The sequence below is a fragment of the Lepidochelys kempii genome, chromosome 1 (assembly GCF_965140265.1).
Source record: "Lepidochelys kempii isolate rLepKem1 chromosome 1, rLepKem1.hap2, whole genome shotgun sequence".
NCBI classification, from domain to species: Eukaryota; Metazoa; Chordata; order Testudines; family Cheloniidae; genus Lepidochelys; species Lepidochelys kempii.
Genome location: NC_133256.1, coordinates 53,643,840 through 53,655,982, shown reverse-complemented (window position 1 = coordinate 53,655,982; position 12,143 = coordinate 53,643,840). Strand labels below are relative to the sequence as shown.

Here is a 12,143-nt window from a genome sequence, read left to right as displayed (position 1 = left end):
TTAACCTCACGGCCATATACAAGTTCAAATGGGGAAAACCCTAAACTGGGATGTGGTACAGCTCTGTAGGCAAAGAGCAACTGCTGCAATACTAGGTCCCAATCATTGGAGTGCTCATTTACGAATTTACGTATCATGGCCCCCAAAGTTCCATTAAACTTCTCCACCATGCCATTTGTTTGATGATGGTAAGGAGTGGCAACCAAGTGATTTACCCCATGAGCTTCCCAAAGGTTTTTCATAGTTCCTGCCAGGAAATTAGTCCCTGCATCTGTGAGGATGTCGGAGGGCCAACCTACCCTGGCAAAAATGTCTGCTAGTGCCTGGCACACACTTTTAGCCCTGGTGTTGCTTAGAGCTACTGCTTCCGGCCATCGGGTGGCAAAATCCATGAAAGTCAGTATGTACTGCTTTCCTCTGGGTGTCTTTTTCGGAAAAGGACCCAGAATATCCACAGCTACTCGCTGAAATGGAACTTCAATGATGGGGAGTGGCTGGAGAGGAGCTTTGACCTGGTCTTGGGGTTTTCCCACTCTTTGGCACACCTCACAAGACTGGACATAGGTAGAAACATCCTTGCCCATTCCCTCCCAGTGGAATGACCCCCCCAAACGGTCTTTGGTCCTGTTCACCCCAGCATGGCCACTAGGGTGATCATGGGCTAAGCTCAAGAGCTTGGCCCGGTATTTAGTTGGAACTACCAACTGTCTCTGAGGATGCTAGTCTTCCTGGTGTCCCCCAGAAAGAGTCTCCTTGTATAAAAGTCCTCTTTCTACAACAAACCTGGATCGATTAGAAGAGCTGAGAGGCGGTGGGTTGCTCCGTGCCGCCGTCCAAGCTCTCTGGAGGCTTTCATCTGCTTCCTGTTCGGTCTGGAACTGTTCCCTTGATGCTGGAGACATCAGTTCCTCATGGGATTGTGGACCTAGGCTTGGTCCCTCTGGAAGCGATATAGGGGATGGAGCTGTTTCTGTTGACTGTGAACCGCTCTCCGCTGGTGCACTATGTTGGGATTCAGGCTCCGGCTGAGCCTCTTGTGTAGGGTTATCGGCTGCTGCCAGTTCAGGTTCGGTGGGGCCCTCTGGTGTTGAGGTTGCAAGTACTGGATTCAGTGCTGACACGGGGTCTGGTGTTGGTTGTTCGGCTGGTTCCGGTTCTGGGACTGGTTCCGTCTGGGTCTCTGGGACTGGATCCACTACTGCTGTTGCAGACATTGGCCTGGGGTCCAGGTCCATCACCTCTGACTGGGTCCTGATAGAAGTTTCCGGAACAGAGCTAGGCCTCACGGCTTGTTTAGCCTGGTTGCGGGTGACCATTCCCACCCTCTTGGCCTGCTTCACATGATTGGCCAAGTCTTCCCCCAACAGCATGGGGATGGGATAATCATCATAGACTGCAAAAGTCCACATTCCTGACCAGCCCTTGTACTGGACAGGCAACTTGGCTGTAGGCAAATTGAAAGAGTTGGACTTGAAGGGTTGAATCGTCACTTGGATCTCTGGGTTGATTAAATTGGGGTCCACTAAGGAAGCATGGATAGCTGACACTTGTGCTCCGGTGTCCCTCCACGCGGTGACCTTCTTCCCACCCACACTCACAGTTTCCCTCCGCTCCAAGGGTATCTGGGAGGTATCTGGGCCTGTGGACCTCTGGTGTGATTCCGGTGCAATGAACTGTAATCTGTTGGGGTTCTTGGGGCAGTTGGCCTTTACATGCCCCAGCTTGTTACACTTAAAACATCGTCCAGCTGACGGGTCACTGGGGCGAGGAGGGTTGCTGGAGAACGGGGTGGTGGGACGATAAGGGGTCTGGAGGGTTCTTTGGGAGGTAGGTGGGGCTTTGGGCGGCCCCCGGTAATAGGGTGTGGTCTGGGGTGGTCCCTTCTGGTCTCCGCTCCAACTGCGACCAGTTTTCTTCTTCTCTGCCACCTCCACCCATCTGGCTCCAATCTCTCCTGCCTCAATTACAGTTTTGGGTTTCCCATCTAGGATGTATCTTTCTATTTCCTCAGGAACACCCTCTAAGAATTGTTCCATTTGCATTAGGAAGGGCAAATTTACTGGAGATTCAACACTTGCTCCTGATATCCAGGCATCCCAATGTTTTACAATGTGGTAGGCATGTCGGGTAAATGACATGTCTGGTTTCCACCTTAGGGCTCGGAACCTCCGACGAGACTGCTCGGGTGTTATCCCCATTCTGACTCTCGCCTTGGATTTAAACAGTTCATACTTGTTTATGTGTTCTTTAGGCATTTCAGCTGCCACCTCAGCTAAGGGTCCACTGAGCTGCGGCCTCAGCTCTACCATGTATTGGTCAGTAGAGATGTTGTACCCAAGGCAGGCCCTTTCGAAGTTTTCTAAGAAGGCCTCAGTATCATCACCTGCCTTGTAGGTGGGGAACTTTCTGGGATGGGAAGTGGTACCTGGAGAAGGATTGCTAGGGTTTGTTGGTATATTCTGCTGGGCCTTTATCCTCTCCATCTCCTCCACATGCTTCCTCTCTTTTTCCTTCTCCTCCTCCTTCAGCCGCATGAGTTCTATCTGTCTTTCATGTTCCCTTTGTTTTTCCTCAGCCTGAAATTTGGCTAATTCCAGCTGTAGTCGAGCCGAGGATTTGGCCATTCTAACCTCTCTGTTTTTAACTAACTTTACACCCGAGGTTTAGAAATAAACAAACAAAACTTGGCTGTAAAATTTTGCTGTGCTGGAATAGAATACCTATTCTCTGATAGTGATTGTCAGCCTACAGAAAAAGACAATTCCCTTGTCTCTGCTCTGGGCCCAACTTAAAGCAAAAAACCTCCAAGTACTTGGAAACCTGCTTACCCAGCCCAAAGAAGAAAAAAAATTTCTTTTCAAACCTGTGCTCCTTGTAAAACAAAAAAAAAAAATCAAAATCCTAAAAAAAACCCTGCCACTTTTGTCTCCAGGCAAATGGGTAGAGCACACACCCCCTATTTACTTTTAGGAAGAAAAGAAAAAAAAAAACCTCTGGGTTGGAAGACTGTGAATTTCCCTGCAGGAGTTAAGTACCCTGCCTCCAGGCAAAGAAAACCTGCAATTCACAAGATAATCCCCTTTTGTCTCTGCTTGGCCACAAAGCAGAGAGAAACCAAGCTGCTTTCAGTTTCAAAGCTGCCTTCTGGACTTCCTAAAAATTCCTTTTTAAAATCTGTATTTCTAGTTCAAAAAATCTCAACTGGATCTCAAAATGATTTCAGGTTAATCCCACCACTGTGCCACCATGTCAAGGTTCCTCCCCCACTCTGAACTCTAGGGTACAGATGTGGGGACCTGCATGAAAAACCTCCTAAGCTTATCTTTACCAGCTTAGGTCAAAACTTCCCCAAGGTACAAAATATTACCCCCGTTATCCTTGGAATGGCCGCTACCACCACCAAACTAATACTGGTTACTGGGGAAGAGCTGTTTGGACGCGTCCTTCCCCCCAAAATACTTCCCAAAACCTTGCACCCCACTTCCTGGACAAGGTTTGGTAAAAAGCCTCACCAATTTGCCTAGGTGACTACAGACCCAGACCCTTGGATCTTAAGAACAATGAACAATCCTCCCAACACTTGCACCCCCCCCTTTCCTGGGAAATGTTGGATAAAAAGCCTCACCAATTTGCATAGGTGACCACAAACCCAAACCCTTGGATCTGAGAACAATGAAAAAGCATTCAGTGTTTTACAAGAAGACTTTTAATAAAAAATAGAAGTAAATAGAAATAAAGAAATCCCCCCTGTAAAATCAGGATGGTAGATATCTTACAGGGTAATTAGATTCAAAAACATAGAGAACCCCTCTAGGCAAAACCTTAAGTTACAAAAAAGATACACAGACAGAAATAGTTATTCTATTCAGCACAATTCTTTTCTCAGCCATTTAAAGAAATCATAATCTAACACATACCTAGCTAGATTACTTACTAAAAGTTCTAAGACTCCATTCCTATTCTGTCCCCGGCCAAAACGACTACAGACAGACACAGACCCTTTGTTTCTCTCCCTCCTCCCAGCTTTTGAAAGTATCTTGTCTCCTCATTGGTCATTTTGGTCAGGTGCCAGCGAGGTTACCTTTAGCTTCTTAACCCTTTACAGGTGAGAGGAGCTTTCCCCTGGCCAGGAGGGATTTCAAAGGGGTTTACCCTTCCCTTTATATTTATGACATCAGCAAAAGGCAGCTTTGCTGACAAAACTTGGTAGTGTAGACAAGGCCTTAGACAAGAGACAACAGATGGACATAGACCAATGTGGAAGTACAAGGAACCAATGTGACAATATTGGTCAGAATGACAGGCTTTCGTATAACAGAGGACCAAAAAGAGCGAGAAGAAGGGATTGAAACATGCAAAAAATGAACACGTTGTTATTTGTCACTCGCTGATCCATGACTGTTGTGCTTTTAGTTCCTCCTCCATCTTCCCCTACTAATTCAAATTCCCATTTACCCTTCAATCTCTTCCCTCATTACCCATTCCCAGGCTTATAGCCTCCCTTTCAATTCAGCTACTAGCTACATTGAATCCCTGCCCCAGATCATGGTAGCAAAGTCAATATATGAAAACGGGTCACACTCTTTGGATAAGAAAATGGACTCAGCAGAAAGTTTTGCTTCTTATGCCGATTAATACGAGCAGTCCCAGACCGCCAGAGAGGCAGGGCAAACCGGAACAAAATAGGTGGAAGGAGGAGAAATAACCCTGGTCGCAGTTGGAGCAGATACCAAAAGGGACAACCTCAGACCCCTCCCTACTACCGGGGGCAGCCCAAGGCCCCAACTACACCCCAAGGAACACTCCAGACACCTTATCGTCCCGCCACACAGTTCTCCACCAACCCACCTCACCCCAGTGACCTGTCAGCTGGACGATGTTTTAAATGTAACGAGCTGGGGCATGTAAAGGCCAACTGCCCCAAGAACCCCAACAGACTACAGATCATTGCACCGGAATCACACCAGAGGTCCTCAGGCCCAGATACCTCCCAGATACCCTCAGAGCGGAGGGAAACTGTGAGTGAGGGTGGGAAGAAGGTCACCGCGTGGAGGGACACTGGAGCACAAGCGTCGACTATCCATGCTTCCTTAGTGGACCCTAATTTAATCGGCCCAGAGGTCCAAGTGACAATTCAACCCTTCAAGTCAAACTCTTTTGACTTGCCTACAGCCTAGTTGCCGGTCCAGTACAAGGGCTGGTCAGGAACGTGGACTTTTGCAGTCTATGAGGATTATCCCGTCCCCATGCTGTTGGGGGAAGACTTGGCCAATCATGTGAAGCTAGCCAAGAGGGTGGGAATGGTCACCCGCAGCCAGGCTAAGCAAGCTGTCACACCTAGCTCTGTTCCGGAAACTTCTACCAGGACCCAGTCAGAGGTGATGAAACCGGATCCCATGCCAACATCTGCAACAGCAGTAGTGGATCCAGCCACAAAGACCCAGACAGAGCCAGTCTCAGAACCGGAACCGATGGAACAACCAGCACCAAAACCATTGCCAGCACTGAATCCAGTACTTGCAACCTCAACACCAGAGGGCCCCACCGAACCTGAACCAACAGCAGTCCATAACCCTACACAAGAGGCTCAGCCGGAGCCTGAACCCCAACAAAGGGCACCAGCGGAGAGCGGTTCACAGTCAACCTGCATCTCTTCCAGAGGGACCAAGCCCAGGTCCACAATCCAGTGAGGAACTGATGTCTCCAGCATCAAGGGAACAGTTCCAGACCGAACAGGAAGCAGATGAAAGCCTCCAGAGAGCTTGGACGGTGACACGGAGCAACCCACCGCCTCTCAGCTCTTCTAATCGATCCAGAGAATAAAAGGTTTGTCGGTTTACAACCCAGGGAGGAGATGACGCTGAGTGGCCTGAAGGTGTCTACTACGAAGGGAAAAGTGATGGTGGCGTGTAAGAGGTGAACCTCTCCATGACCCTTGGGCGTATGCAGTGACAGCAGATCAAGGAGCTGTGCACTAGCTACGTGCCGACGTTCTCAGCCACCCCAGGACTGACTGAACGGGCATACCACTCCATTGACACAGGTAATGCTCATCCAATTAAAGCCCAACCTTACTGGGTGTCTCCTCAAGCTAAAACTCCTATAGAATGGGAGATCCAGGGTATGCTACAGATGGGTGTAATCCGCCCCTCTGGCAGTGCATGGCCATCTCCAGTGGTTCTAGTTCCCAAACCCGATGGGGAGATACGTTTTGGCCTGGACTACCGTAAGCTAAATGCTGTAACTCACCCAGACAACCATCCAATGCCACGCACAGATGAACTATTGGAGAAACTGGGACGGGCCCAGTTTATTTCTACCTTGGACTTAACCAAGGGGTACTGGCAGGTGAATCCGCCAAGGAAAGATCAGCCTTCATCACACGTCGAGCTGTATGAATTTAATGTGCTCCCTTTCGGGCTGTGAAATGCACTCGCCACCTTCCAAAGACTTGTAGATGGTCCCCTAGCGGGATTGGGAGAATATGCAGTCGCCTACCTTGACAATGTGGCCATATTTTCGGATTTCTTGGGCAGAACACCTGGAATATCTACAAAAAGTCTTTGAGCGCATAAGGGAGGCAGGACTAACTGTTACGGCTAAGAAGAATCAAATAGGCCTCAGAGTGACTTACCTTGGATACCAGGTGGATCAAGGAACTATCAACCCCGTACAGGCCAAAGTGGATGCTATCCAAAAGTGGTCTGTCCCAAAGTCAAAGAAACAGGTCCAATCCTTCTTAGGCTTGGCCAGGTATTACAGGCGATTTTGTACCGCAATACAGCCAAATCGCACCCCACTGACAGACCTAACCAAAACCAAATAGCGAAATGCCATTCAGTGGACTGAATAGTGTCAGAAGGCCTTTAACCAGCTTAAAGCAACACTCATGTCTGACCCTGTGCTAAGGGCCCCAGACTTTGACAAACCGTTCCTAGTAACCACAGATGCGTCCGAGTGTGGTGTGGGAGCAGTCTTAATGCAGGAAGGACCGAATCAAGAGTTCCATCCTATCGTGTTTCTCAGCAAGAAGCTGTCCGAGAGGGAAAGCCACTGGTCAATCAGTGAAAAGGAATGTTACACCATTATCTACGCTCTGGAAAAGCTACGCCCATACGTTTGGGGACAGCGTTTCCACCTGCAAACCGACCATGCTGCGCTACAGATCAGGAATGCAGTCTCAGAAATTCTGTTAATAAGTAATCTAGCTAGAAATGCGTTAGATTTCCTTTTGTTTAATGGATGGTAAAATATGCTGTTCTGAACAGAATGTATATTCCTGTTTTTGTGTCTTTCTGTAACTTAAGGTTTTGCCTAGAGGGATTCTCTATGTTTTGAATCAGATTACCCTGTAAGATATTTACCATCCTGATTTTACAGAGGTATTCTTTTACCTTTTCTTTAATTAAAATTCTTCTTCTAAGAACCTGATTGATTTTTCATTGTTCTTAAGATCCAAGGGTTTGGGTTTGTGTTCACCTGTACAAATTGGTGAGGATTTTTATCAAGCCTTCCCCAGGAAAGGGGGTGTAGGGTTTGGGGGAAGATGTCTCCAAGTGGGCTCTTTCCCTGTTCTTTGTTTAACATGCTTGGTGGTGGCAGCATAGGGTTTAAGGACAAGGCAGAGTTTGTACCTTGGGGAAGTTTTTAACTTTAGCTGGTAAGAATAAGCTTACGGGGTCTTTCATGCAGGTCCCCACATCTGTACCCTAGAGTTCAGAATGGGGAAGGAATCTTAACAATCCTCATAATAGTTCCATACACACCTTAAGGAGGAACAAGGTAGTTTTATTATACTATATAATACACTTTTAGATTCAAAATTAAAGTACAGCATTCTTCACATAATCAGTTTTTCACAATATAAAAAACTGATGGATACCTTGATACTCTGAAAGAAACATACTCCCATAACTGAAATAGAAGTAGTGATATGTAAGTCCCCCCAAAGTCGTTGAACGCCTTTTCCTTAGAGCTAGAAACACACTGATTACTGTACTAAGATAACAGTTAAATAGTAGCATTAATATTCTAGAGTTGCTTTAATAGAGCTGTTAACACAGTAACCAAAGAAGTTTTTTCTGTTAACAGAAAGCAGTTAAGTAACCTGCCAAGATACAGCAGGGAAAGGCAAGGAAAAACAGACATCTATTCCTACAGTACCTGCAAACGAATGGTCATGTCCTGACAGCAGTTGCTCATTGCCTGAACATCTTCATTTATACTTTCAAGTTCCTAAGAATAGAATAAGACTGGTAATTTATTTGTATTGGGGCATATTTTTTTGTAATGGTCATGCTACATCAAGTCTACAATTTGAATCTACCTACAGAAGTTTTCAAAATGTTGGCATGCATGATTTATCTATGTTTCAGCAACAGTTCCCCCTTCCCCACCCTCTCAGGAGTAGAAGTTATTAGTCCAGTTTTCTTCTTGGATGTACTTTTCCTAAATTTGTTTAATTTCACTCAATGAGAATACTAGTGAGCTTTTTGGGATTAAAGAGTAGTAGAAAATATTGCCATTTTATCTGCTAAGAAGCAGTGCACACACTATCTTCCATGATGCATCAGCATCTGTACAGACTGTTCAGTATACTGCAATTTTGTTGTGCTGAGCAAAATATGAAGGACCTTTTATTACTACAGAAGAAAACTTGCCACTGCTTTGGCTCTTCAGATTTAGTTTTTATTGGTATGATAGAGTGGCACTGGATACCACAGAGCATTTAGTTGGTTCATTTTTAAGGGAAAGGCAACTAGCTTTGGAAGTTTAGCGTATCTTTGTTTCTTATTAGTCTGACTCAGACTTGTACATTACAGCCAAACAAATTTCAAATGGATGTCTCTGAGACAATTCAGTAAAGAGCATCTGTTTTGCTTAATTTTAGTGAAATCACTTTACGATCAAATCCAGTCACTGAAGGCTCTTTCCAACCGTACATACTTAAATGCACGAAGTCAAGTCATTTCCAGGAAGGCTTTAGGTCCAGTGTATTTATGTTCATAAGCCAAATGATGAACACCTTACACGTGAGAAAAATGGTCAAATTATAGAAGATGCTGAAACAATTCTACTATGATGGTAAATTTGTTTTGGAAAAGGAAAAATTCTTTCAGGCTTGGTTTTCATGTAATCAATACTAGAGAGACAAGGTGGGTGAGATAACATCTTTTACTGGATCAACTTGTATTGGTTAAAGATGAGTTTTCAAGCTTACAGGGGTCTTTTTCAGATCAATTCTAGATGTTTTAAGATGATTTGTTAACAAAAATGTTACCTCCTTAACTTGCTTGAAAATGCAGACAAATTCTTCATTTATGGCTAAGCTACGGCGCTCAATATCTCCACGTAAGTTTCTTCTGGTGCGCAAACTGTTTTCGACAAAGAAGGCTGAAAGAGCTTTGAGAGCTTCCAGCATTTCCTGTACAATACAAGAAAATTAACTAAAAACTTCTGTTCTGAGATACAAGACGTTGATGTTGAGTATTATTTAACCATCTAAAGTTAACACATCTTAAAAAAAAATTAGAACAAACTCCTCAAGCAGTTAGATTATCTCCATTTTTTTCAAATTTTCATATGTGATATGGTGCATGATTTTCAACCACTATATTAATAACTGATATGAATGTGCTATGCACCAATCAAGATTTAGATTGACACAAATAATTAACCATTAGGTGTTCTTCAGTGTGAATTTCCTTATGGTCAGAAAAGAGTGGGTGACACGTGATGTTAATTTAAACACAAAATACATAAATTTTAATGTCCAAGTAATAAAGTCTTAGAAAATAAGGTTGTGACAGAAACACATAATGTAGATAGTATTTATTGCTATTCTGATTGAAGTTATGGGATATTACAGCTGCCTGCTGAATATTTTCTGTTGCAAACTGCTGACCATACTGTAAAACCACATTAAAACTACTCTGGCCAAAATCCTATAACATACTATTCCAATTAAAAGGTAAATGTGTACTTTCAAAAGTTTGCTTCCATAGCTGAAGCTTGTTGGAGGACTCTTGGAAAGAGATCTAGGTGCCTATATATACTCCAGTGAACATACTTTATCATCAACATTGCACGTTTTACCCCCAGAGGACCAGACGCCTACCATGGGTTGCAGGCTTGAGCCACAGGTGGGTTTTTACACGCCAATGGGATGATGATGCAGGATAAGAGAAGAGCATAAGGGTGTGCTGGAGCAGCCAGCATCACCCATTCATTCCAACATCAAGCCACCCCTACTCGCAGGCTGGCCCGGTAACCCGCCTGGCCCAGTGCAGCGGGTCAAGGTACGAACCACTGTGAACACCTGCTTTGGGGCTCCATGAGAGCATCTCGGCAAGCACCGACCGCCAGAGCGCCCTGGAGATCAGTCAAGAAGGGCTCACCTCTTCCCCAGGATGCTCGGGGGCCAGACCGTGTAGAGCATCGATCCCAGGCACGTTGCCCCCCACGTTCTCGCCTGCTCTCCACCCCTTCCAGGGCATCTCCCCATTCCCCCTGCCCTAGTGCTCGCCCCAACTCGCACGGGCAGCCCGCTGCCCCCGGCCTAGGCACCCACCCCCATACTCGCCCCCTCCGGCCTGGGCAGCCCGCTGCCCCCGGTACCCAACGCCCAGCCCCGCCGCCCCCCCGAGGCAGTGCCGGCCGCACAGCGAGGCCCGGAGCCCGCCCCGCTCTCACCTTGTCGTTGTCCAGCCGCGTCTCCAGGACCTTGTGGAGCTTACGGGACAGCGGGTTGCTGCTGGGGGGCGCAGTCCCGGTGCTGCCGGGGAGCCCCTGAGAGGAACCCGACGGCGGAGCCGCCGCCGCCACCTCACCCCGGCTCTCCGCCATCTTCCCCGCCCGCAGCGGAACCGGGCTCGCCGCGCCCCCGCTAGCCACCTCACGCACCTGCCGGGGAGCGGCCCGAAAATATTCCCCCCCGGGAACCGACGCCGAGGAATTTGATTCCGCTGTCTAGGCTCGTGGGGGACAGTCTGTGCTGGGACACCAGGAGCGACGGGCGGCGGGGCTCCGGGGGGGGGGGGGGCACGGCAGGATAGGGGCGGGGCTCCATGGAGGGGCACGAGGGCGGGGCTCCCTGGCGGCGCAGAGGGGAAGCGGGTGGGGGCGGGGCTCCCGTCCGGGCGGGGCTCCCTGGCGGCGCAGAGGGGAAGCGGGTGGGGGCGGGGCTCCCGTCCGGGCGGGGCTCCCTGGCGGCGCAGGGGCGGAGTTGAAGCTCTGCCGACAGGGACCAGCCGGCGCCGCTCACCTGCTGCCCGCGGGCTCGGCGGTCTGCCCAGTTCCGGCGGGGCCTAGCACAGTGTCTCCAATCTATTTAAGCCCAAAATCAATGTTTGAATTAAGGGCAAGCCAGGATCTACCCCGCCCCTGCCTCGAGGCCCCGCACTGGTCACTCCGTCCGCCCCTCTGTCGCTCTCTCTCCCCTGCCCTCACTCGCTTTCACGGGGCTGGGGCAGGGGGTTGGGGTCCGGGAGGGGGTGCAGGCTCTGGGCTGGGGCCGAGGGGTTCGCAGCGGGGGGCTGTGGGCAGAGCCTGGGGCAGGAGGCGGTGAGGGGTGCAAGCTGTGGGAGGGAGTTTGGGTGCAGGAGGGGGTATAGGGTACTGGCTCTGGGCGGGGGTTCAGGGCTGGGGCAGGGGGTTGGGGTGCAGGAGGGGGTATGGGGTGCTGCCTCTGACAACACACCCCTGGGGGGCAGCTCGTGGCTCTGCACATGCCCTTCTCTGTCAGCACCGACCCCGTAGCTCCCATTGGCCACTGCTCCCCGTTCCTGGCCAATGAGAGCTGTAGGGGTGGTGCTTGCAGAGAGGGGCAGCGCGAGACCCCTGCCCTCCGTCCGTGGGGCCGCATTGGCTGCTTCAGGGAGTGATGTGGGGCCGGGGCAGCCAGGGAGCCTGTCTTAGCAGCAGCCACGCTGTGCCACCAGAGATTGCAATCGACTAGGAGATCCTCTAGGATCAACCAGTCAATCACGATTGACCAGTTGATAACCACTGGCCTAGGGAGGCTGAGCGTAGTGGGACGCTGCATTCGGCGATGGCGCATGAAGGCCTTTGCCTGGCGGGTGGCGTTTGGGAGCCTGAGGGTGCTGGTGGGACGTAGCGAGCCTCTGTGATGCTGCAGAGAGGGG

The 12,143-nt window shown here is 48.8% G+C and overlaps 1 protein-coding gene across 3 annotated transcripts in view; it reads right to left on the bottom strand.

Moving 5' to 3' along the window:
• The window catches only part of COG6 (component of oligomeric golgi complex 6), a 120,946-nt gene extending 109,964 nt beyond the window's left edge, over positions 1-10,982 (bottom strand). The window contains exons 1-3 of one of the 3 annotated variants that reach the window (XM_073342633.1): positions 10,693-10,982; positions 9,281-9,424; positions 8,164-8,235 (exon numbers count right to left, since the gene is read on the bottom strand). In XM_073342633.1, the coding sequence (XP_073198734.1) occupies positions 8,164-8,235; positions 9,281-9,424; positions 10,693-10,845 (369 nt within the window). In that variant the 5' untranslated portion in view covers positions 10,846-10,982. The remainder of the gene's footprint in view (positions 1-8,163; positions 8,236-9,280; positions 9,425-10,692) is intronic. The other 2 variants (XM_073342615.1, XM_073342624.1) reach the window with 2 other exon arrangements.
• Between the last annotated feature and the right edge of the window lie 1,161 nt (positions 10,983-12,143).